The sequence below is a fragment of the Magnolia sinica genome, chromosome 11 (genome assembly GCF_029962835.1).
Source record: "Magnolia sinica isolate HGM2019 chromosome 11, MsV1, whole genome shotgun sequence".
Lineage (NCBI taxonomy): Eukaryota > Viridiplantae > Streptophyta > Magnoliopsida > Magnoliales > Magnoliaceae > Magnolia > Magnolia sinica.
Window position 1 is genome coordinate 3076724 of NC_080583.1, and position 27864 is coordinate 3104587.

Consider the following 27864-nt stretch of genomic DNA (forward strand, 5'->3'; position numbering starts at 1 on the left):
CAACTTGTCCCATGTGATCGCCTTGGTCAGCATATCCGCAGGATTCTCACTTGTATGAATCTTCTCCAGGGAAATCGATCCATCTTCTAGTAACGAACGTATGAAGTGATATCTGATGACAATATGCTTGGTCCTTGAATGAAAGACTGGATTTTTAGTCAAGTGTATTGCACTCTGACTGTCACTGTACAGCTTGCAATCTGCTTGCTTCTTACCCAACTCTTCCAGGAAACCTTGCATCCACACCATCTCCTTGCACGCTTCTGTAGCCGCAACATATTCTGTTTCTGTTGTACTGATAGATACTATCTTCTGTAACTGAGAAACCCAACTGACTGCAGCACTACCCAGAGTAAAAACATAACCTGTAGTGCTTCTTCTGTTGTCGATGTCTCCTGTCAAATCTGAATTCATGTAGCGTTGTAGCTTGATTTTTGATCCACCATAGCACAACCCTATATCCTTAGTACCTACCAGGTATCTAAGAATCCACTTCACAGCTTCTTAATGTTTCCTCCTGGGGTTGTTCATGAACCTGCTAACAACTCCCACTGCTTGAGTAATGTTTTACCTCGTGCTCAGCATAACATACATGAGACTCCCAATAGCTGACACGTATGAGACTTTAACCATGTAGTCCCGTTCCTCCTGCATATTTGCACCTTACTCTTTAGATAGCTTGAAGTGGTTGGCTAATGGAGTGCTAACTGGCTTAACACCTCCCATATTGAATCGATCAAGTACTTTGGCTATGTACTCTGCCTGTAACAAAACTAATTTCTTATTTTTCCTCTCATTCTTTATCGTCATGCCTAGGATTTGTTTTGCAGCTCCTAAATCATTCATGACAAATTCTCTAGACAATTGTCTTTTGAGAACTGAGATGTCCTTTATGCTTGAACCGGCCATAAACATATCATCAACATACAGAAGAAGGATGATGTATGACATATCAAACTTCTTCAAGTAACAACAGTAGCCTACATGACATCTCCTAAAACCGTTTCTCGACATGAAACTGTTGAATTTCTTGTACCACTGTCTCGAGGCTTACTTCAAGCCATATAAACTCTTCTTCAGTCTGCACACTTTGTTCTCCTTTCCTGGTGCCACGTATCCTGTCGACTGATGCATATATATATATATCTCTTTTTCAAGGTCTCCATGAAGAAAGGCTGTCTTAATATCTATCTGCTTTAGATGTAACTGTAGCCACTATACTCAAGACCATGCGAATCGTAGACATTTTCACCATAGGTGAAAATATTTCAGTAAAATTGATACCTGTCTTTTGTTGAAACCCTTTCACAACCAATCTGGCCTTGTACCGTTTCAAACTATCGTGCTCCTCCTTCAGTCTATAAACCCACTTGTTATGAAGAGCTTTCTTATCCTTAGGTAGAGTAACTAGCTCCCATGTATGATTAGACTTAAGAGAGTCTATCTCATCATCCATGGCCTGCTCCCACTTAACCCGTGTATCTGACTGTAACGCCTCTTCAAAACACTCTGGTTCACCATTATTTGTCAGCAACAGATAATGTAAGGAGGGTGAGTATCGGACCGTGAGTCTTCTCTCCCAAGTAGACCTCCTCACAACCAGTGTCTGTGGCTTTGCCTCATATTGCTTCTGTGCATGATCATCCTGTGGCGCTGTAACACCCATGTCCAGTAACTCTTCCAACTCTACGAATTCTTTCTCCTTGCCTTATTTTCCTACACATTGTCCTTATGCATCACTTTTTCATTGAAGATTACGTCATTGCTTCTGATGATTTTCATGTTTTCTGCATCCCAAAACTTGTAGCCAAAATCATGTTGCCTATAGCCTATAAACGTGCACCTCCTAGACTTCGCATCCAGCCTATTTCTGTGCTCTACATCAATGTGAACATATGAAGTGCAACTGAATACTCTGAGATGTGAAAGGATCACTTCTTTCCCAGTCCACATTTCTTCTAGTAGTCCACCATCCAATGGTGCTGAGGGACTTCTATTGATGAGATATGCGGCAGTATTCACAACATCTGCCCAAAACGTCTTGGGCAACCTTGCATGTAACTTCATGCTCCTGGTGCGCTTAAGGATGATCCTGTTAATGCACTCAGCCACACCATTCTGTTGCGGTGTCCCTAGAATCATTAGAATTATTTTCTGATGTTTGATTCCATTTGCTACACAATACTCTCCCCCATTATCAGATCTGAGACATTTTACTGTTTTACCTGTCTCATTTTCTATCATAACTTTCTACTTCTTAAATACATCAAATACATTAGATTTGTGCTTTAAGAAATAAACCCGCAGTTTTCTACTAGCATGATCAATAAAAGAAACAAAATAACGTGAGCCACCAAGAGATGATACCTGTATCGGTCCTCACATATCAATGTGTACAAGCTCCAACAGATGTGTCTTTGGAGAGCATCCTGTCTTCTTGAAACTTACCCTCTTCTGCTTGTCATACACGCAATCCTCGTATAATTCCAAGTCAATAGACTTCAGCCCTGGTAGCTTCCCTTTTGACAATAGCACTTTCATCCCCTTCTCACTCAAATGTCCCAACCTCTAATGTCATAACCACCCATTCACTCCAATTATGTGACTGAGAGTGAACTATACGATTCTGAAGTTACGTATAAAGTACCTTTCTTCTTGCCTCGAGATATCACCAAGACACCTTTTGTGATCTTTCAGGAATCACTGGTGAATGTCGTCACATAACCGTTATCGGCCAACTGCCCTACTGAGATCAAGTTCCGTTTCAAATTCGTTACATGTCTGACATCCTTCAGTTTCAAAGCCATTCCGTCTTTCTAACTTATATGAACGTCTTCCTTTCCAACGATACTGCACTGTTCATCATCACTCAGGTAGACTCTCCCGAAGTCACCTGACAAATAATCCGCAGAACTTCCTTACATGGAGTGACATGAAATGAAGTACCCAAGTCTATAACCCAAGACTCATTCCTTGCATCAAGAGACAAGATTAATACTTCTGTGTCACTCTCCTCAGATAGATTCACTGAATCCTTCCCAGCTTGAGAGCTTCCTTCTTATTTCTTGAGCGCCCTACAATCACATTTCATGTGCTCCTTTTTCTCGTAATGCCAACACCCGTCTTTGTCTTTTGGTCCATTGGACTTCTTCCTCGACTTAGAACGTTGGTGTTTATTACCTCCTCTATTCAACTATCTTCCTCTTCCTTCAATATCTAAAGCATTCCTTGAGTCCCTTGAAACTCCTGATGCCTTTCTTCTAAATTCTTCGCTGAGAATTAGACCGGCCACATCATCAAATTTCAGCTTTATCGACCCTGAAGAATTGTTCACAGCAATTACCAAACCATCCCAACTGTCTGGAAAACTGGACAAGATTAATAACGCCCTGACCTCATCCTCAAAAACAATGTTAACGGATTTCAACTGGCTCGTGACTGTATTGAACTCATTTAGATGTTCAGCCACGCTCCCACCATCTGACATCTTCATGTTGAATAGCTATTTCATAAGATGAACCTTGTTGGACACTGAGGGTTTTTTTTTATATATATATATATGGTGGCTAGGGCTTTTATTAATTCTTTTGTAATTTTCACTTTGGATATATTGAAGGCGACGCTCTTAGACAAAGAGAGTCGGATCATTCCTAAAGCGTTCCTATCTAGTAAAAATCATTCATCATCTGCCATCTTTTCTGATTTCTTCTCTTTTCCTCCTAGAGGAATATAGAGGTCCTTCTAATACAGATAATCTTCCATCTGTATCTTCCAGAAGGCAAAGTTTGAACTATTAAACTTCTCAATTCTAGTTTTCCCTTCTTCCGTCATCGCTCCCAATATAATTAAACCAATAATCTCTGATATTAGTTGTTGCGCAGCACACCAACAACGTAGTGAACCAAGATCCAATCTCCAGTCTCACCCAAAAACGATAAACAAGAAGAAATATAAACTACAAACAGAATCAAAGCATTTAAAACAAACCACAAGACAAGATATATGTGAAAAAACCTCAACAAGGGTAAAAAACTATGGATGTAAACTTCCACTATGAAGAAAAATAAAGATTAGTAGGCAATATACTAACCTCTTCCTTGGAAGTATAGAGAAAACTCTTTGCCAACACCTTAGAATTATTTCTCATACCCTAAAAAAGCCCTAGGAACACATATTTATAGTTTAGGCAACTTCCCTTTCTCACCCTTACAAAAATCGGCTCAAAAATTTACAGTTCGCATCAAATCCGGAAACGAATCTGCGTAACCTCGACTGGTCGAGCACCTCAGAACCCAAAAACTAATGCTCGTTGGACTTTGAGTCGAGCCATTCCACGAATGGTCGAGTGGGACACTCGACCGGTCGAGCAGGGCACTCGACTAGTCGAGCGGCGCCCATATGTGGCTCCACATCTCAACAGCTTCGAGATTAAGCACCTTGTCCCTCTGAAGTATTTTCTTAGCATTGAAGTTGCAAGATCAAAGTCAGGTATTTTTATCTCACAATGTAAATATGTCTTGGATCTTTTACAAGAGTGTGAAAAATTAGGATGTCGTACAACTGATACACCTATTGAGAAAAATCATAAGTTGAGTGATGTGGAAAGAGAGCCCCTTGTAGATGTCTCACAGTATCAACGTCTAGTTGGGAAACTAATTTATCTCTCCTTTACTAGACCTGATATTACTTATGCTATAGGAGTTGTTAGCCGATTTATGCATGCTCCTCGCTCAATTCATCTTGAGGCGGCCTTTCGTATTCTTCGATATTTGAAGAGTTGTCCTAGAAAGGGTCTCATCTTTCATAAACATGGTCACAATCGGATTGAATATTGGACGGATGCTAACTGGGCCGGATCAGTTACCGATAGACGTTCTACATCGGGATATTGCACTATATTGGGTGGTAATCTTATTTCTTGGAGAAGCAAAAAAGCAGACTGTGGTTGCTCGCTCTAGTGCCGAGGCCGAGTTCCGTGCAATGACACATGGTATTTGCGAGATGATTTGGCTACAGAGACTGTTGCAGGAATTAGAAGTTGATGTTCCAACTCCAACAACTCTGTACTGTGATAATAAAGCAGCGATTAACATTGCTCATAATCTAATACACCATGACTGCACAAAACATATTGAAGTTGATCGTCATTTTATTCGTGAGAAGCTACTTTCTGGGCAGATTTGTATGGTGTTTGTTCCTATTACCGAACAATATGCGGATATTCTCACCAAAGCAGTTGGCACCATTTAGTTTCAGTTTGCGCTATCCAAGCTCGGTATGTTCGATATCTTCCAACCGGCTTGAGGGGGAGTATTAAAGTGTATCTTCTAGAAGTATAATGGTCCAGCTTTGCAGCTATGACTACTACAATCAAGGATTTTCCAATCAATAAGCCACTTGTTTCTATCTTGGGGTAATAGCCCTTTCATATAACTGATCTCTCTCCTTAATTTTATCTATTTGTGTAATATTTTATATAAGTGTATACGTAGGGATTAAAAAAAAAAAAAAAAAAAACAATCTCCAAGCTTTCTCCCAACTTTCTTTCTTCCTTTCTCTCTCTCTCTTCCTCCTCTACAAACTCTATTTCCTTAGTTTTAACTGATCTCTTACATGTCTAACAGATTAGTGCTTTTGGTTTGGCCATCCATGCGCATGCGCACAACCACCGTACACGCAGCGACAGATCCCAACCATCAATGCGAGATGGTCCAAAATCATGTGGCGTAGAATCTCCAGAGTACAACACTCCCTAGTAAAAAACTGGATTGGTTGAAAACTACAGGTAAGCCACGACATAAGGAAGATCTGGGATGAGATGCCCACCCACCCTTAATTTTTGATGGGGCCCACCTTGGTTTGTATATACCATCCAATGCATCCATATGATGCTTCTCATCGAGACCGAGTCCGGGTCGACTCAGATGAGTCATGTGGGATTCTTGTGCCTTAAAACTACGACAGACATCATATGTTATAAACAAAATAATCAAATAAGAAAGCAGTGTAGGGAATTTTTATAAATCCCCCCATTTATTTATTACTTATTTAGAAAACCCATATATGAGTCAAGCTTACAGTGCATAAAAACATTGAAAATCAACCGTCCATCACAACTCTAGCATTCACCTGGCCCACCAAAATAGATATTCCTACCCCAATCCCCACCTAAGTTACCACCATCAATCACCCTGTAGCACTGAGGCAAATCTTGATAGAGGGAGCTGTTACTGGGGATGTCTCTTAAAGTGTTGGTGTTGTCCACAAACATCAGCTTTTTCATATAAGAGGCCTTTTTGAACCCTTCGTCAGGAAAATGGCCACTACCCATCTGTGGGTTTTGGGTGCTTTGAGTATACACCTCACCACCCCATTCAACTAGAGAGGCACTGTCAGCTAAGCTTGTGAAGAGTGACTTAGGCCAGTATCCCACTTGAGTGTTTCCGTATATCAGCCACCAATTACCAGTACTTGAATCCTGCAAAAGTAGCAGTCAGATGAGGAGAGTTCAACTAGTTGGACTGGACACAGGCACTATTCATCAAGTGGGTCCACTTTAAGAATGTCCTGGATCAAGATTCTGTGGGGGACAGCGACCAGCTAAAGAAAATCTGAAAATTCTCGATGGGATCGAGCACTGTCCGACAGGGCCATGTTTGTGACTAGATTTAAGATATAAAAAACAATAAATTCAAGCTGGGCCACCTAGAAAGAGAAGAAGCCATTGGGTAGGAGTTTGGCCACCATAGAAACTTCTAGATGGAATGTGTGGTCATAGCAAAATTGACCATGGTACCACAAACGGGCCAGGTTGGCTATAAAGAGGCTCAAATTTTAGGCCTAGGCCCATATTGCGGGGCAGGCCAGAGGCCCGATAGGCCAGGCAGGCCCATTACCTGATAAGAATGAGAGATATGGGGTACCTTGAATACTAGGAAGGTTGTTTCTATTTGATCTCCGTTGTAGGTAGAAGATGGTTGTATGATAGAGCCAACGACTATATCTCTGCTAACTTGTACAAAACCAGGGCACTTTAGATTGTAGCAGCCCGTGTTTGTGTAACCATCTGCCTGATATTACAAATATACATCCATATTAGTGTAAGTATTTTCTCCTACAAGAGAATGACCATCCAAACCGTCCAAATCATAGAGTATAGTGTAGATGGGCCATCGTGTCAAAATCAGATTGACTGGACCGTTAGTTCCAACCTCCAATAGATCAAGTCTAATTGGTTGAATCTTGACCTGTAGTTTCTTTTTTGACGCTTCAAATGATAGCCACCAATCTAATGGTTGGAATCGTCCTTTTTTCCCTCTTTTTCTCTGGTCATGAGCTGATCCAAACAGGCTCCATGATTTGGACAGTTCTGCGTTGTTTACATGCGTGGCACGATTAGGTAGCTGATTGCGTGCATATGGATGGTCTTACTCTGTTAGAGTACCATTCTAACAGACCAGACAATCGGTAGCACCAATTGAGATTCATGGGAACAACTTTTGATCGTGACCACTTCAAGAGGTGGCCCATTAAATGGACGGTATTGATCAACCCATGAACGGTTTTTAGTTAAGAAGAGATTGATGGTTGTGAAGCTTACTGTCCAATATACAAACAGCCGTGGAACCGAGTCGCCATACAGTCCAGGAAATACCTAAGGAAATTAGAAGCTCAGATGTCAGAGTCGTCATGAATTGAAGAGTACAATGATCAAGGGACTGTTATTTTTGTAAAATGTGGGCCGTTTGATGAATCAAACTTATTTTCATGGCAGAGGATTGAAATCGTGTGAGGACCACCTTTTGGACGGCTTGGATGTCCTCATACATGGCACGTTGGTGTGTATGCGCAAGGTAGAGGGTAAGGTGCATGGGAACAATCATGTAAATCAGTTATCGAGTAATTCTATCTATTTACACGCGTGCCACACGTGTGTGAGATCGTGACAGCTCATCTGCTGGGCCTTAAGCCAACAGTCGGTACGACAGTAGTCCTTTATGGGAGAGTTTGCGTCCATTGTATGTAAACCCTGGGTCAGACTTTTTGATAACCGTCTGTTTCTAATCAACGAAAATCATCAAATCAGTGAATAAATTCACCTGACTGGCCTAAGTTTATAGGTGCAGCCCATCTACAACAGGGCCTAGCAGATGAACGGTCTTGATTCGATGCATCTTTGCCACTGTCATATGAATGGAGATGTTAGGGTTAATAACTATTTTGCATATTAGTCATTTGGTTATTGGTCAAGACTTTCGTCCCATCATACCGTGCCTGTGATTGGACCCGATTAAAGGGAATCCGATCTTGTAAATTGGGTTTGAACAAACGGGCCCGGGATCCAATCGGCTATCCCATTGCATCTGGTCAAAGGTCAGTTTGAAACATGTGTGAAATGGGTTTGGATCTAAAATCACCTGAAGACTCAAAAAGGATATTTTTTTTATTTTTTATTTTTAAATTTTTTTAAAGGTAAATGGGAAAATGAAATTGGAGATAATCTTATTCAATTGTGCCTGAATACGAGTAAATGAAATAAATTTGAAATCCAAGTATTTGACGTAGATCAGCGTAAAAGGGCCAAATTGGAATGCATTGAAATTTTCAATATATTTATAAGATATTCTAAATTAGCTTTAATATCTCAAATTAGTTTAGATAAGTGATATTTAACAAAATAATTGTAACAAACTCATTAAAATATATACGTTAATATAAAAAATGAGAAAATTTTAAAGCCTTAGATGAGCCAAAAATGTAAGAATCACAAACAAGCACTTGTGAACACTTTTTAACTATCCATTTTGATGGCCAACCTTGGAATGGTTTGGAAAATTCTATTAGTATGATTTTAGTGATATAGCTAGTAATTGAATTGTTTAAGGGTATCATAAACATGCGATGTGTATGGTGGACATGTGCATAGTGCAGGCTTTCTTTACTTGTGCGAGGATTAAAGGGAGCTCAAAAAACGTATTTCATTACATTTACTTTCAAATTATTTCTCATGAAGAGAATTTCATTTACATACCCATTTACTCTTATTTTATAAGAAGAAGATAGGACGATCAATTACTTTTTTTTTCTTATTTTTCATTAGTAAATGCACCAAACTTACATGCCATCCAGCCTCTATGCTATTGAGCTCATCTTTTGGGCCACTGAGAAGCCATAACTGGGCCAGGCTGAATTGCTTTTGATCTTGAAGTTGTGGGCTCCACACATTCATAGTCACTTGGGTTCCATACACCTGACTATACAAACTTGCAAAAGCATACTTGATAAAAACAATACAAGTGTATTAGTATTACATACATCATCTTAATTAAAGGATGATCCTTTTTGTTTTCTTCCATAAGAAAAATGAGCCGATGCCATCAGTGTTACTTACACCGCTCCAAGTAAATTGTGAAATTTGGACATTTGCTTCTGTTTGAAAATCAGTGATCCATAAGTTGGGATTATTTCTTATAGCCATCCATTTTACGAGCCATATATCGGATAATTAGGATCTTCCAATAAAAGTGATTGCTTAGCTAGACCCAAAGAAAATTCTTGATGGAGCGCAAAAAATATACTGCACAATTTGTAGATTAGGCCTATTTTTCTTAAATGGTTTTGACTATCCATTTTGAAGGGCAATTGTTCAGATGGTTAGACCTAATGTACGACACAGATCGATCAGTTGGCTGGGCTGTGCATGTATCCCAATAGAGCACTAAATGAAAATGCTACCTTTTGGATCCTGATGAACGGTTCGGATCCTGTATGTGTTTTCATAAATCTTTCAAAAAAAAAGTACTTACATGATGACCAGTTGTGGAGTATAGTTGTCTATTTTCCAGATTTTTTCTACCAAAATGAGAGAGAGATTTTGCGCTCATTAACTCTTGTATTTTAGTCCGTGGAATGGGTACGGTTCCAAGTGGACACCCACCATCTTTAAGGCCAATCTCTAGATTGGCATTTGAAGGGTCTTGATTTCCCATCCACTCTGGATAGGAAGTGGGCCTCATCTGTATAATAAATTTCAGTCTAGATGTTAAAAATGCATATAGAAATAGAATGACAAACACGTAATCATTGATATTGTAAAGGGAAACAGTCAAATACTAGTTCTGATGTATGATAATTGCCATGCAAGATATGCATGCTGAATCTAAATCGTGCATCCAGTGCTAGTCCTTTTTCTCACCTTACATCCCAAGAATCATCATGATTCGAAACGTTAGGTGGGACACACCACAGGCAGTATTAATGTTATTTCACACCTGTTGTGGCCCACCTGAGTTTTGGAATGGGTTGTGTTTTGGTATGTCCCTTTATCCGAGTGTGGCTCATCAGATGAATGCATTCGATGATGTATGCACAATATGGTGGGCCCCAGATTCCATTTGGAAGTTTCTATGAAAGGGGCCCTCCCTCCCCAATTACCCTATTTTTTCATTTGGTGTCGCCCACGTGTGCTATGGATCATGCAGGATTCTGAGATGTAAGCGTAACATGTGGGCGCATACCTAATGGACGGGTTGGATGACAATCACATATCACCATGGGCCACACATAACTCGAACATATCACCATGTGATCATTCCTCTATTAAGAACTTTGATTGTTAGTATGTTTAATTTCAAGATATAGATGTTCAGAATCCTGTTCATACTCAGATCAGGCCATCATCTGATCCACGGCCCACAAAATGGACGGTCTAGAATCTCCATCTGATGGGCCTGAACTTGGCTGGTCCATGTCCTGTGGCAACCACGTTGGCAACAAGGGTAGTAACTCTTACTCAGGTGGTAGACTCTAAGGAGTTTCAACACCTGGTTGAGGGTTTGAGTACCCATAGGTGGTGAAATTCCACTACGGTGTGAGTGTGTGGTGGTGTGTCTGCGTGTGTAAAAAAAAGAAAAAAAAGAAAAAGAAAAAGAAAATGTTCAACGGTTTGGATCACTAAGGCATGGGCCTCTTATGATATTAATGGTGATGATAATCTCTCACCAACCAAACATTCATATTTTTTTTAGTAGCCAAACTTTTGTGTGCAATGTTATCTGAGTAGATCTAGTCCACATGGGGTGATCTAAACCGTTCATTTATCACAAGCTTCCATGAATTAATAAGCCATATATGGACCAAAAATCATAACAGATATTGTTGTGACATTGGTAGATGGCCAATTCATGATGGATGGAAATAAGAGGAATAAAGAAAAAAGTAAATAAAGAAAGACAGACCTGGATTGTATGATTCTTCAGTAAAGGATGATCGAAAGCGGGTTGCTTATACATGTCCACACAGTCGATATCACCATATTGAGTCTGTAATAACCGTCAAACCTCCATCAATATTCAAAAACATTCTAATGATAGCATAGCCGTTGATTAGGATGATGATGATGATGGTGTTTTAAGCTTTATTTATTTTTTATATATTTTTGAATCGAAGAAACAGGCCCATGCATGTAGACATAGAAGCGTGGAGACGGCTTGGATTGGCTGCGGAGTTTGAACCAGGACACTCCATAGTAAGTGATGTGTAGGTGCAATCCAACCCTTCCATTAGATGGAACGTGGGATCAACCATGTAGTGTGTATGACATCCAGCTCAACCATTAATTATGCCCCCACAACGTTGAAGGGACATTTTGATGGCCGTTCCAAAACTTTTGTGGGCCACACCATGTGAATATATATAACTTTTAAGCATGATTGTACGTTGCTGCCTACGTCTTCACCTGAGTTTTGGATCAGCATGATGTAGAGTGGGTTGGGGACAGTTTCATGGCCAAGATGGATCAGAAAAGGCTCAGTCGACATCAGAAGTGATCCGGACCGTCAGACTTTACATTAGGCGTATTTGGCAATTTGGAACGAATTATCGAGCATAAAATATATGATTTTGGGGTAGAAGGAGCTACTTTAGCCACTCCACCCTGCCAAGTCAGGTTGCACAAGCTGGATTTGCGAAATACCAGTAGATCAACGATCGTTTCTCTACTTTAAATCCATTTTAACTCTAAATAGTAAGTTTTAGTTTGATTATAACTCTTCTAGAAGTTATGCCCAAAGCTGAGAAGGGAGCTTGGTGAAGCCGAATAGGGCACTTACTATTTTTGGCTGAAAACCTTGTATACTAGTAGCCATCATGATGGTCTAGTAAGTTGCAAATTCTAGGAGTTTTAGTTATAGTTTGATTTTGATTTATCTCCTTAATATCCTATTTAAAGGGTTGTGAACTCGTTTAATTCATTGATCAATTAATTTCAAATTTTATAGAATTTATTTTTTATTTTCCTTGTGGATTTGAGGAGTCACCACACACACATCACAGGTAGGCCCCACAAAGTTCAAACATATAGTATTTACTTGTTTGAAATGTATGTGATCATCACAAGAACTTCCGCCAATAGAGTACTGGGAATGCTTTTGATGCAGGATATTTTCAGCCCATCCATCAGTGGGACACCAAACAAAGGATTTGGATCACTAAAAACTAAGTCCCTTAAGATGTACCGTAAGCCTCAGATTATTTTTTTTAAACAATAAAAACAAGAACAAAACCACAGGTGCAATGAATCACATGGTAGTGATTGTTAGAAGACTCACCTGAATGCTCTTGACAGCAGGCTTATTAAGAAGCTTGAGGTGTGCCTTCAATTCCTTGTGTTCTTCTTTGGATAGACTTCTTGCATTTCCATAAACAAGAGAAATTGCCAACAAAACTAAAATCGAAATCCTACTATTACAACTAATTGGAGTGGACATCGAGGATAGGTAGATGGAAACTTGTTAGGAAATCAAGGATAGGTAGATGGACACTCTATCTCAAACGAGGCTATTTATAATGTTTCTCAATCATCAGTACTTGTTATCATTGTTTTTCATATGATGTCATGTAATGTCATGACGCCGGATTTGCTTGGAAAAGCTAGAAGCGGATTGTGGTGTATTGACGTCAACCAGTTTTGTGGGTCCCATCATGAGGTATGTATTATATCCAAACCATCCATCCACTTGGACAGCTCATCATAAGGCTTGAGATGAAAAATAATAAAGATCTAAAGATCAAATGTTGGACAACACTGCAAAAACCAGTGCGATATTGAACGTCTACCATTGAAACCCTTTTGAGGTCAGAAGTTTTAGATCAATATGATATTTTTTTTCCTATTCATCTGTGTATTTGTGATCTTATGAATAAATTGGATGGAAAATAAACATTATTGTGGGCCCTACGAATGTTTTAATGGTAAAAATCATTATCCCGCTGCTATTTGTGGTGTGATCCATTTGAGCTTTGTATATAATTCATTTTTAGGCTCATGTTCTAAAATGATCTCGATAAATAGATAAATGGTGTGGATATCATAAATACATCGTTTTGGGGCTATGTAACTTTGATCTCATTTAAACTGTTGGTATGACACAGCTCGGTACACTAGCAACCCGCTTCCCGACAGCTCACTATATAGCTGATGTGTGGTACACCAGCAGCCCGCTTCCGGTAAAGACTATCCCAATATCGATCTTTTGGGCCTGTTTGGGAGCGTGGATTTGGAACCCCCAGGATTGGGAACCCCCCGGGATTGGAAACCCCCTCGATTTGAAATCCTCCCAATGTATTTGGCACCCTGGAGTGTGAATCAACTTTAATCCAAAAGTACCTGTGCATGGTATATTTATATGAGTTTGAATTTAATTACTAGATCAACTTTAATATCTCTAATTAGTGAGATATGTAATTTTTGGCACAATGATTGTGATAAGCCCGCTGAAATATATGGTTTCCCTGAAAATGATGAAATTCCAAGTCTCGGATGGGCCACAAGCACAAGATCATGCCTAAGTGACTAACCAACAATTTTTAATCGTTGATTCACATGGACAATATTTGGACGGTACTGATCATCATTAGTGGGCCATGTGCCCAATAGAACGATAGGGTATAGTGACACATGTTACACGTGCAACTATTGAAATGATTTTAGGTGTAATCCAAGCTCCCACTATGGATTGCAAACCCCCTTAAAGAAGGGATTTGAAACCCCCTAGATTTGAAACCTTCGGTTACTTCCATCCCCCTCCAATCCACTGTGCCAAACGACCCCTTCTGAGATAGGAATCCAGGTGAGTTTGTCAGATATCCAACATGTTAGGACATGTATCGGAGTCAGACGGTGATACTTAGGAAGGAAGTTTTGGGTCAGGCTGCCTTAGGAAGGAAGCTTTCAATCCCCACTACTGCTTGTGGTGTGGTCCACTTGAACCTTCAATCTACTTTCCTTTTGGGCTCATCTCCTAAAATGATAGGTTAAAATGGACGAACAGCATTGATAAAATATATACATCATAATAAGCTAGCCTTGAACAGAACTGTCCATCTCTAGCTAGTTAGGGGTTTGAGCTGTGTTTCAACATCCTAACTAGCTAGATGAGAAGACTTAGTCGACCTCACTGAAATTTCCCATGAGGTTGAGCTGTGTGGGCCCCACCATGATGTGTATCAAACATCAACACTGTGCATTTAATGGGTCTCCTTTAGGTTATGGGATACCCTAAAATTCAACCGTATATGGAACTCGGGTGAGCCATACCATCTAAAATCATGTGAAGACATGATTAAAATAAAACATATAAAATCACTTTGTGGGGCCCACCTGAGTTTTGGATGTGGCTGAAACATAGCAGAAAACAATGCATCGCTAAGTGGGATATATATATATATATATATATATATATATATATATATATATATATATATATATATATATATATATATATATATATATATATATATATATATATATATATATTTTTTGAGAGAGACCTTTTACTTACCTTTTTTCAACTGGGAATGCAACTTATCTAAGTGTGTTTGAGGTGGATATTACCGTGACACGTATATAAAATCCACATCATCCATGAAGTTTTAGATAGAAATTAACCCACAAGTCACAAAATTTTTACAGATTTGTGAGTTGGGTGGGCCACAAAAAGGGAAACAGTGAAATGTATATATAATGGTCTTCCGAGCAACCAATTTAAGGTCCGAAGGTCCGATAAGTTTAGGTGGCCCCCACTGCAATGTATACGTGAAATCTACTTTGACTGCTAAATGTGTCCCCTCATTTTAAGCCCAAGGCCGAAATATCATCCTTATCTGTAATTCAAGTGGGCCACACCAAGGAAAATAGTTTTGAGGGTAATGTCACCCATACACTGATTCCAATCGTGTGTTAAACTTGTATCACAAATGATACTGTTTTTCATCCTTAAGCCTAAAATTGGGTTAGTCACCTCGTGGATAAAGTGGATTTAAAAAATGCATGATGGTGGGGCCCATTCAAACAACATCACCATTTACCTCAGGTTCAAGTAAAAGACTTTTATTGCAATGACCCGGTCACCACCATGTACCCTGGTGTGAGCCTCTATGAGGCCCACTGTGATGTATGTGTTTTATCCATACTGTCAGTTAGTTTCTTCAGCTCATGTTAGGTATGAGCCCAATGATGAATCATATCCAAAGTTCAAGTGGACCATACCACAAAAAATTGTGGGAATTGAACGGCCTATCGTTGAAAGCTTCTTTGGGCCATAAAAGTTTTGATTCAAGCTCATATTCATGTTTTACATTCATCCCGGTCTCTCTGAACTTATGAACAATTGGAATGATAAATAAACATCACTATGGGACCTAGGATAGTTTCAACCCAGGATATCATTTTCACCATTGATTTCTGTGGTGGGGTACACTTGGGCTTTGCATGTGCTTTAATTTTGGGCTCATATCTTAAAATGATACAGAGAAATAGATAGACGGTGTGGATAAAACACATACATTTATGTGAGCCTCACATAGTCTTAAGTACACCACCATAAATGGTGGTGAGCTCTTCACTTCAAATCAGCCTCCACGCTTTATGTAAATGTAAAGTCCAATTGACCCATTAGTTGAGTGAGCCCACCATAATGTATTTTTAAAATACAATTGACCCATTAGTTGAGTGAGCAAATCTTAGGTCTGGATATGAAAAGCGTACCTACGAATGGAACATGTATGAGGATTTATTCCCCATCCAAATTGTTTCCCTTAATATGGCCCACCTGAATCACGAATATTCATAGGTTTTTAGACCCATATATACTTAAATTTTAGTGTGGCACCTAATGGATGAAGTGGATTTCACATAAACATTAGGTTAGTCCCTTCAAAAATTCAATGGCAGGCTCCCCTCTCCTGTTATTTCCCTTGGCTTGTGGCCCAACTGAATCATGAATCTGATTGCTTTGTGAGACATACGGCTAAATTTCCATTGTGAACCTAATGGTTGGAGTTGATTTCACAAATGCATTACATTGGGGCCACCCATTCTAAGTAATCCCAGCCCCAACCACTCCATGTGTGTGTGTGTGTGTATAGGAAAAATGTACCATAAGGCCTAGCGCATATAACCATAACATACAGTTGAGTCGTGTCTTAATGTGAACCGTTGGATGATAAACATTCAAAATGCACGGAAAGATGCGACAACCTCTTGGAGAAGCTTAATGTGATAGGAAGTTAGTTAGGGCCCACCATCATGTTGTGAGAAATCCACATCGTCCATCTGTTTTTTATTTCACATTAGGGCATGAGAAAAAAAGTGGGGTAGATCCGAAAATCACGTAAGCTTCACGACAAGTAATAGTGAGGAATGGATGTCTGCTGGCAAACATTGGTGGGTTACATAAGTTTTGGATTGAGCTAATATTTTTGTATTTTCAGTTCATCATAGTAAGAAGGACCCTGTGAACAGTATAAATGGCATATAAGAATAATGGAAGACCTTAGGAAGGTTTCAACAGTAGGCATTTAACTACTCACATTTTCTTGTTATGTGGCCTGGTTGAATTATAGATATACTTCATTATTTTTCCTACATTGAAAAAATGAATGAACATGGTGGATTTGTCATAAACATTATAATGGGCCCACCTATCTGTGTAGATAAAAATTCATTCCCACACAATCCAGAGGATAGACTGTCTGCAAGGTGATTATTTAATCACCACTGTTTCCGATAGTATGATTCACCTTAGAATTGAATCTTCTTTATTTTTGGAATCAGGACCTAAAATTTTCTTCCAAAACAGATGGGCCATGTGGGTACACAATATGTAGATCAAGTTGGGCCCCATGATGAGGGATGCACTGTCCTAGGTTAGGCGGAGGCCGCACCTAATCTACTCCCTTCCGCGGGGCACGGATTAGCTACTGATAGGTTGAGTAGCGAGACTAGCTACCGAAGTGACGTCACTAAGCTCCATGGACCCCACCATGATGTATGTTTTGTATATCCTTTTATACATCTAGAGAGATGATTTTAGGGCAATATCCAAAAAAACGAGTTAAATCCAAAGCTCCAGTGGATCCCAGCACAGAAAAAAGTGGGACAGTGGCGTCCACCATTAAAAACTTCTAAAAGCCACAAAAGTTTTAGATCAAGCTGATATTTGTGTTTTCTCTTATTTCATGTCTTTTTTAAACTTTTGAACAAATTGGATTTCAAATAAACATTATGGTGGGCCTTAGGATAGTTTTAATGGTGGGAATCACTCTCCCCGCTATTTTAAGGCCCATCTTGATGTTTATTATCCATCGAAGCTGCTCATAAGGTCAGACTTGTATGAAGGGAAAACATAAATATCAACTTCATCCAAAACTCCTATGCTCATCAAGAAGTTTTGAATGGTAAGACTTCAATCCCCCTGCTGGTTGTACTGTGACCCACTTGAATCTTCAATCTACTTTCCTTTTCAGCTCATCTCCTAAAATGATATACCAAAATGGATGGACTACATGGATAAAATACATACATCGTGATAAGCCGTGACAGAATTATCCACCTCTAGCTAGGTCCACAATGGGTAATCTGAGCCATTTGTGAGAAGAGAACCGGAGAATATACATTATTTTAAAGAGAAACCCTTCCACTGGGGATCCATTATCTATCTTCTAATAAGTGGCCTTCTAGGGCCTGTTTGATTTTTGAAAGCCTATGTAATTACCCCTGTAAATGGGTAACTATTACCATTTCATCCCAATTGAAAATGGACGCAGACTAGCTACCGAACCCAACAGTAGCGAGTCTGGCTACTGGAGTGACGTCACCACATTCTTTGGGGCCCATCATGATGTATGTATTGTATTCACACCATCCATCCACTTGGAGAGATCATTCTATGAAATTATCCAAAGACTGAGGCAGATCTGAAGTTCAAGTCGATCCCACCACAGAAAACAGTGGGGCAGTGATTCCCACCCTTAAAACCATTTTAAGGCCACCATGATGTTTATTTGAAATCCAGCCCGTTTATAAGTTAACTAAGACATGGAGTGAGAGAATATATATATATATATATATATATATCAGTTTGATCAAAAGCTTAGGTGCCCAACAAGTTTTTAATGGTATGTAGTCAATCCCCACTGTTTTCTATGGTGGGGTCCACTTGAGCTTTGCATCCGTCTTAATAATCTTTGGCTCATGCCATAAAATGATCTCTCCAAGTGGATGGATAGTGTGATGATAACACACACATCATGGTGGGCCCAAAGAATGTGATGACGTCACTCCAGTAGCCAGACTCGCTACTTTAGGTTCGGTAGCTGATCTTTCTGCCTTCGAAATAAGTTCAAAAGAGTTAGTTTAAATTTATAGACCCCGATGTGATGTGTATTGTATATTCATTCCATCCATCTATTTTACCACAATATTTTGAAGCATGATCCAAAAAATGATACAGATCCAACACTCAAGTGGCCCACATCAAAAGAAACAGTGGCTTCAAGAGGTTTTTTACGGTAAGTGTTCAATTTACTTTTTCCCATGGTGTGGTCCACTTGAGGTTTGGATATGCCTCATTTTTTGTCTCATGTCATAAAATTAGGTGGCATAATGGATGAACGGTGTGGATAAGCAATATGCATCAAGATGGGACCCACAAATACTTTGTGACCTTCTCCATTTTCCAGTGCGAAGATCAATTGCTCGAATCAAGCACAGGGAATAGTGCCGTAAGTAAATAACAAATGAAATAATTACTCATTTACAGAATATTTACAGCTGAATTGAAAAGCCCTTAGACTTTATGGAAAATCTCCAACGTGGATGTTGGAATGCCCTAATTTGAAGGGTACTATCCTTTCATTCCCACGGGTCACATCAAAAGAGGAAACGGATTGGCTACTCCCCCCGCCACCAGCTCGTGGCTGTTGGTTGGTGCTCTGTGGGCCCACCATGATGTATGTGTTTCATCCATCCCCTTCATCCATTTTTACATATCATTTATCCTAAAAACGATAGGGATATAAATCTTAGGTGGACCACAGCACAGGAAAAAAATAGTGATTGGATATCCACCATTTAAATCCTCTTAAGGCCCACTGTACTGTTTATTTGACATCCATTCTATTGATTAGATCATAAATCCCCAATTGAAGGGAAAAACCAAAGATCAGATTGATCCAAAACTTTTATGGCCCCCAAAAGGTTTTTAATGGTCGACTCATTCAACACTTTTTCTGTAATGTGGTCCACTTGAGATTGGGAAATATCTCAATTTTGGTCTCATACTATAAAGTGATTTCGAAAAATAGAAGGACGACATGGATGAAACACATACATTATAGTGGTGGTGACCATCAGCCCTTGGCTGGGGGCAGGAGTAGCCAACCCGTTTCCATCAAAAGAATAGGTTGGATGGGATACATGCATGACTGAGACTTGCATATAATTTGGACATTTTTAATGGTGGTGACCCCATCTCAACTTCTCCCCCTTGCAGATGCGTGGCGGACCTGATCAATGGTGTTGATCTCATCCATCACCATCGAATTAATGGTTTATTGGGTCAATTGTAAAGTCTTGCAAGTAATACAAGGTCGAGGATGCTTTGGGCCATGTATAATAAGAGTCATGAGTCTATCCACATGTCTCGCAATTTTCTACGCCTGTTCCTCTCACCACTTTCATTGTTTTTCATATAATGTCACGTCATGTCGTGACGCCGGATTTGCTTGGAAAAGTCGGAAGCGGATTGGATGCTGTATTGGAGTCAACCAGTTTTGCGGGTGCCATAATGAGGTATGTATTATATCCAAACTGTCCATCCATCATCCATTTGGAAAGCTCGTAGTAAGACTTGAGATAAAAAATAATAAAGATCTAAAGATCAAGTGGACAACAGTGCAAAAACCAGTGGGATATTGAACATCTACCGTTGAAATCCTTTTGAGGTCACATAAGTTTCAGATCAATATGATATTTTTTTCCAATTCATCTATGTATTTGTGACCTTACGAATAAATTGGATGGAAAATAAATGTCATTGTGTGCCCTGTGAATGTTTTAATGGCAAAAATCATTATCCGCTACTATTTGTAGTGTGATCCATTTGTGCTTTGTATATGATTCATTTTTAGCTCATTCCCTAAAATGATCTCAAAAAATAGATGAACAGTGTAGATATTATAAGTACATCATTTTGGGGTTATGTAACTTTGAAGTGTGGATATCATAAATACATCATTATGGGGTCATGTAACTTTGATCTCATTTAAACTGTTGGCACGGCTCAGAGCTCGAGGAGGATCAGCGCTCGTCTTAACGGGGCACATACCTACAACAGCTATATAACTGGTGTGTGGTACACCAGCAACCCACTTACGGAAAGCTTACCATGTAGCTGATGTCTGGTACACCATCAACTCCTTCAGGAAAGACTCTCCCCATACCTTTAGGGCCTGTTTGGGAGCGTGGATTTGGAACCCCTGGATTTGGAACCCCCAAGATTGGAAAGCCCCTGGATTTGAAATCCTCCCAATGTGTTTGGCACTCTCAATTGTGAATCAACTTTAATCTAGAAGTACCTATGTATGCTATATTTATAAGGATTTGAATATAAATACTAAATCAACTTTAATATCTCTAAATAGTGAGATATGTAATTTTTGACACAATGATTGCGATAAGCTCGCTGAAATATATGGTTTGCCCGAAAATGATGAAATTCCAAGTCTTGGATGGGCCACAAGCACAAGATCATGAGTGACTAACCAACAATTTTTAATCATTAATTTACATGGACAATGTTTGGACGGTGCTGATCATCATTAGTGGGCCATGTGCCCAATAGAACAATAAGGTATAGTGACACATGTTTCACCTGCAACTATTGAAATGATTTTAGGTGTAATCCAAACTCTCACCATGAATTGCAAACCCCCTCAAGAATTTGAAACCCCTTAGATTTGAAACCCTTAGTTACTTTATGCCGCCAAAGAACCAGAGGATTTGAAACCCCCCTTAAATCCCCTCCAATCCATGGTGCCAAACAACCCCTTATCCATGGTGCCAAACAACCCCTTATGAGATAGGAATTCAAGTGAGTTTGTCAGATATCCAACATGTTAGGACATGTATCGAAATCCGCTGAGTCAGACAGTGATGTTTACGAGATATCCAACATGTGAGGACATGAACCCAAAAAAAATGAGGCAGGTCCAAAATTCAAGTGGCTGCACAAGAAAACAGTTAAGATTTAAGTGTCCACCGATTGAAGCATTCATGGTGCCACAAAAGTTTTGGGTCAGCCTGCCTTATGAAGGAAGGGTATGGATGGCATCTAAACATGATAGTGAACTCCGGAATGGCTTCAACCGTGGGCATCTACTTTTTTTTTATCCTGTCATGTGGACCACTTCTGTTTTGGATCTGCCTCATTTTTAAGGCCATGACTTAACATGATCTAGTAAAACCGATGAATAGGTGGCTATCTCACAAACATCATAGTAGACCCCACCTAGCTTCCCGTTGTAAGCTTTCAATCCCCTCTGCTGCTTATGGTGTCGTCCACTTGAACCTTCAATCTACTTTCCTTTTGGGCTCATCTCCTAAAATGATGTTAAAATGGACAGACAGCATTGATAAAATATATATAATAAGCTAGCCCTGATAGAACTGTCCATCTCTAGCTAGTTAGGGGGTGGGTAGTACCCAATCTGAGCTATTTGTGAGGTGATCAGAGCATATGAGAAATCCTTCCACTGGGATCCATCATGTAACTTTCTGAAAATCTTAATTTTGATTCACATGGTGTGGCTAACGTGGGTGTTAGAGTGTCCTATTTTTATTTTTAATGGTGTCCTTTCATTCTAATGGGCCATATCAAAAGAATACGTTGGATGAGCTACATGCATGACTGAGACTTGCACATGATTTGGACAACTCCTCCCACTTGCAGATGTGTGGTGGACCTGATCGATGGTGCTGATCTCATCCACATGAAGCCGTTGGATCCAGCTAGCTGGTCAAGTCAAGCCCACATCGCCATCGAATTAACGATTTCTAGGGGTCAATGGTAAAGTCTGGCGAGTAATAGAAGCTCGAGGCTTTGGCCCACGTGGAATAAGAATCATGATTTTGTCCAAATGTCTCACAATTTTCCACGGTGTACCTTTTTATTGGTTACCATGTCATTTCATGTCACGCCAATGCAGATTTCTTCGAAAAGCCTGTCACAGTAACTTCAGGAGATAGAATTTTAGGTGAACCCCAGTGACATTTCTGATATATCCAACCGACCATCTGTTTTTAAAGAGATGGGCTCAAAAATGATATAGATATATATGGGGAATGGTACTATGAGGTCGTCCTCATGGGAACCATGAGGTAGAGCTGTGTGGGCCCCACCGTGATGTGTCTCGAATATCTACCCCATCAGTCAGATGCACCATTCCATGGAGGGCCACGAGCTTAAAAATCAGGTCAATCCATGACTTGGGTGGACCACACGACATACAACAGTTGAGAGGGGTTACCCTCCCATTAAAACATTTATAATCATTTATTGGGCCCCTTGAGATGTGGTTCACAAATCTAGCCCGTCCATTATGTGTGTCCCACTTGGATGAGGGGTCAGACTAAGTTTCAACCGCATCCAAAACTCAAGTGGGCCCCACAAAGTGATTTTATATGTTTTATTTATGTCTTCACATGATTTTAGATGGTATGGCCCACCCGAGCTCCATATTGAATTTTAGGGTATCCCATAACATAAAGCAGACCCATTAAATGCATGGTGTTGATGGTCGATACACACCACAATGGGGCCCACAAAGCTCAACCTGATGGGAAGTTTATATGAGGTCGAATAGGTCTCCTCGCTAATATATATATATATATATATATATATATATATATAAAGACCCAGCAGATGAGGCCCGTTCTTGGTCGGACCTCATAGACTTGGTCTTCTGTGTGCGTGTGTGAGTGTATATATATATATATATAATTTATTTATTTGGAGGGACCTTTTTGAGTACCGTTTTTACCACTGATCATGCAATTTGTCAAAATGTATTTGAGGTGGGCATTACCATGATATGTAAATAAAATCCACGTCGTCCATTAAGTTTTATATAGAAATTAAGCCACAAGTCACGGCATTTTTTGCAGATTTGTGAGTTAGGTGGGCCACAGAAAGGGAAACAATTCAATGTATATATAATGGTCTTCTGAGCAACCAATTTAAGGTCCAAAGGTCTGATAAGTTCAAGTGGCCCCCACACCAATGTATATGCGAAATCTACTTTAACCACTAATTAAATGTGACCCCTCATGTTAAGCCCAAGACCCAAATATCATCCTTATCGGTAATTCAAGTGGGCCACACCAAAGAAAATAATTTTAAAGGTAATGTCACTGGTACACTGATTTCAATCGTGTGTTAAACCTGTATAAAAAATGATGTTGGTTTTTCATCCTTAAGCCTAAAATTGGGTGACTAACTTGGTCGGTAAAGTGGATTTTAAAAACGCATGATGGTGGGGCCCATCCAAACAACATCACCATTTACCTCACGTTCAAGTAAAAGACTTTTATTGCAATGAAGCCGTCACCACCCTGTACCGTGGTGTGAGACTCTATGAGGCCCACTGTGATGTATGTGTTTTATCCACACTATCCATTAGTTTCTTTAGCTCATGTTAGGTATGAACTCAAAGATGAGGCATATCCAAAGTTCAAGTGGACCATACTACAGAAAATGGTGGGAATTAAATGCCTACCGTTGAAAGCTTCTTTGGGTGATAAAAGTTTTGATTCAAGTTGATATTTATGTTTTCCATCCATCAAAGTAAACAATTCGAACGACAAATGAATATCACTATGAGACCTAGGATGGTTTCAACGGTGGATATCATTTTCACCATTGATTTTTGTGGTGGGGTCCACTTGGGCTTTGCATATGCTTTAATTTTGGGCTCATATCTTAAAATGATATGGATAAATAGATGGACTGTGTGAATAAAACACGTACATTTATGTGAGCCTCACATAGGCTTAACACCACCATAGATGGCGGTGATCTGACAAGTTTGCAATTGCATACTTGATAAAATAAAACAAGTAGATTAATGTTAAATACATCACCTTAATTAGAGGAGAATTTATTTATTTATTGCTCCAACAGAATGAATGCTTATAACTGTAACTGATAACTGTCCTAGTAGCATCGTGACATTTGGACACTCCAGCAAACCAATCGGTACCGTCCACTACTTTGAGAACACATTTTATTTGCTTCAATCTGAAAATCACAGCTATCGTAGCCATCCATTTTCCAAGCCATGGCTCGGATGATGGGGATCTTCTGATGGAAGTGATTGTGTAGAGCCATAGGAAATTCATGATGGGTCATAACAAATACATGGCACAAGTTGTTGATTGGGCTTATTTTTATTAAATGGTTTTGACCATCCATTTTTAGGGCTGTTATTTAGATGGTTAGACGTAACATACGGCACAGATCGGTTGGCCAGGCTGTCCAGGTGTCCCCATGGAGAATTATAATTTAATAAAAATGCTGCCTCTTGGATGCTGATGAATGGCTCAGATCCTGCACGTTTCGGCATAAATATATCAAAACGACAAAATTACTTACGTGATGAATAGATGGGGACTTGAGTTGGTTCCCATTTTCTACCCTATGTCTACCAAAATCCCGGTGGGGCCCACACAGCTCGACCTCATGGGAAGTTCCCATGAGCTCGACCGCATAGAACCTTTTCCCATATATATATATATATATATATATATATATATATATATATATATATATATATATATATATATATATATCAAAAGAATGTCCTATGGTTGGACATACTTTTGAAATAATGGTGTGGCCCTTATTATATGGTCCACTTTGATGTATGTATCGTATACCTACACTATCCATCTGTTTTTCTGCATCATTTTAGTGCATGAACCCAAAAATGAAGTGGATCCAAATCCAAGGTGAACCATAATATAAGAAATTGTGGTGGTTGAACTCTCCACCATAAATAAATAAATAAATTCTAGGATATGCCGAAATGTTTATTTGCCATCTAACCTGTTGATAAGGTCACAAATACGTAGATGAAGGGACCACAACAAATATTAGCTTGATCCACAACTTTTGTGGCTCACAAAAAAAGTTTTAATGGTCAGTCACCACTATTTCCTATCGTGTGGTCCACCTGAGATTTAAATCACCTTCGTTTTTGTGGTCATGCACTATAATGATTTGGAAAAACTGATGGACAGCTTAGATATGCAATACATACATCAAGGTGGGGCCCAAGGTAAGGGCTACACCTAATCCGCTCCTATATATGTATGGTTCCAAGACCAATCATCTGCTGGAACCCCACCATGTATGGGCTACACCTTTTAACTTAGCTATTTAGATGATCTTAGCCACTGATTTGATGATTTTTTTTTTAATTTTAATTTTTTATATTAGAAATGGACAACAAAGTCCAACCAATGGTTTGTATTCAATTGGCATAAGGTATCTATTAAGGGGCCATGATCATCCCCACTGTTGCAAGTTCGTGGCACGGCATGTTGGGGGACTGCGAAAGCACACAGAGGTGAATCAAGTGATATAATTCACTTGCACCAAGCAAGCACAAAAAGAATACATCGATTCTAACGTGGGAAACTCTTGTGGGAAAAAACCACAAACCACGGCACAAGGTGACAGATAGCACTATGAAAGCAGAAATTACAAGAGAAGAGAGCTTAGCTGATTCGAACAATCTTAAATCAAACCCTTGCTACACCCTTTAAACCCTTTGGACGAATTAAAAACCCTTGGAATACCTCCTAATCCTATTTACACTTGTATTTATAAGCTATGGAAGAATCCCAACCGAAATCGGAAACAAATCCCGCAAAATCGCAAATCTACATGGAATCCTTCGATGGAATTGAACATACTTCGATGTCATTAAAACTAATCTTACGATGGCACCGAAGCCACATCAATGACTTCGAATAAACACCTCAACTTGTCCAAAAACAAAACATGATTTTCTAAAAATTCTTAATTGCATCGTGCTATATTCGATGGCATTGAACATTTACTTTGATGTTATCAAACACATTCTAATGTCATCGAAAAGACACCCTAATAGTCTAGTGACCAACTGGAGAAAAATTGAAAAAATCTCAATGGGATCAAACACTGTTCGATGCCATCGAAGGTGACATCGAATAGTTTGTCAATGGCATCGATAAGCTCTGTATCTAACTTGATTTAAGACATCAAATATAACAATAACAAGCTTACTTGGTTAGCTTATTCACACAAAGCAAGCACAAAAAGAATACATCGATTCTAACATGGAAAAACCCTTGCGGGAAAAAACCACAAACCACGGCACAAAGCGACAAATAGCACTATGAAAGCAAAATTTACAAGAGAAGAGAGCTTAGCCAATTCGAACAATCTCGAATCAAACCCTTGCTACACCCTTGAAACCCTTTGGACGAATTAAAAACCCTTAGAATACTTCCTAATCTCGTTTACACTCGTATTTATAAACTATGGAAGAATCCCAAACGAAATCGGAAATAAATCCCACAAAATCTCAAATCTATGTAGAATCCTTCGATGGAATTGAACATACTTCGATGTCATCAAAACTAATCTTTCGATGGCACCGAAGCCACATCGATGACATCGAATAAACACCTCAACTTGTCCAGAAACAAAACATGATTTTCTGAAAAATCTTGATTGCATTGTGCTATGTTCGATGGCATTGAACATTTATTTCGATGTCATCGAACACATTCTGATGTCATCATAAAGACACCCTGATAGTCTAGTGACCAACTAGAGAAAAATTGAAAAAATCTCAATGGGATCAAACATTGTTCGATGCCATCGAAGGTGACATCGAACAGTCTATCAATGGCATCGATAGGCTCGGTATCTGACTTGATTTAAGACATCAAATACAACAATAACGAGCTTACTTGGTTAGCTTACTGTTGGATTGGTGGACGTTTATTGGATGGTTAAAAATGAAAAGCATCCAATGGTCTTTAAGTGTCCACAAATCAGAGGCTTGAATTGTTCAAGCAAATCTGATTCTCGGGTGTAATTTAACACTAGTGGGTTACAGTATTTAGTAGGTTTAATTTGAATTAACATATATCACATGTATGATTTTGTCTTTTATGATAACTAAATCATTGTCATGCTGGCTTTTCAAATCTTTCCGTCTCTTCGATTCCCTCTAACCATTCTTTTTTGCTTGACTGATTTCGGCTTCTTTCAGTTCAACCGCTTTTCGTTCAACCCTGTTTCTTTCAGCCGTGCTCCATGACAGGACACGTCCTTTTTCAATTTGATTTCCTACAAATGGTCATAAATAGGGTACAACACTCCCAGTAATAAAAAGCTGGTTCGGTTGAAAACTAAAGGTAAGCCACAGCATTAGGAAGAGCTGGGATGGGATGCTCACCCACCGTTAATTTTC

At 39.3% G+C, this 27864-nt stretch overlaps 1 protein-coding gene across 1 annotated transcript in view; it reads right to left on the minus strand.

The window, feature by feature from the left end:
• Positions 1–6020: 6020 nt before the first annotated feature.
• The window catches only part of LOC131219069 (protein neprosin-like), a 35657-nt gene continuing 13813 nt past the window's right edge, over positions 6021–27864 (minus strand). The window contains exons 5-11 of the mRNA XM_058214052.1: positions 12609–12787; positions 11238–11321; positions 9807–10016; positions 9119–9277; positions 7601–7654; positions 6924–7070; positions 6021–6478 (exon numbers count right to left, since the gene is read on the minus strand). Coding sequence (XP_058070035.1) covers positions 6119–6478; positions 6924–7070; positions 7601–7654; positions 9119–9277; positions 9807–10016; positions 11238–11321; positions 12609–12787 — 1193 coding nt within the window. The 3' untranslated portion in view covers positions 6021–6118. The remainder of the gene's footprint in view (positions 6479–6923; positions 7071–7600; positions 7655–9118; positions 9278–9806; positions 10017–11237; positions 11322–12608; positions 12788–27864) is intronic.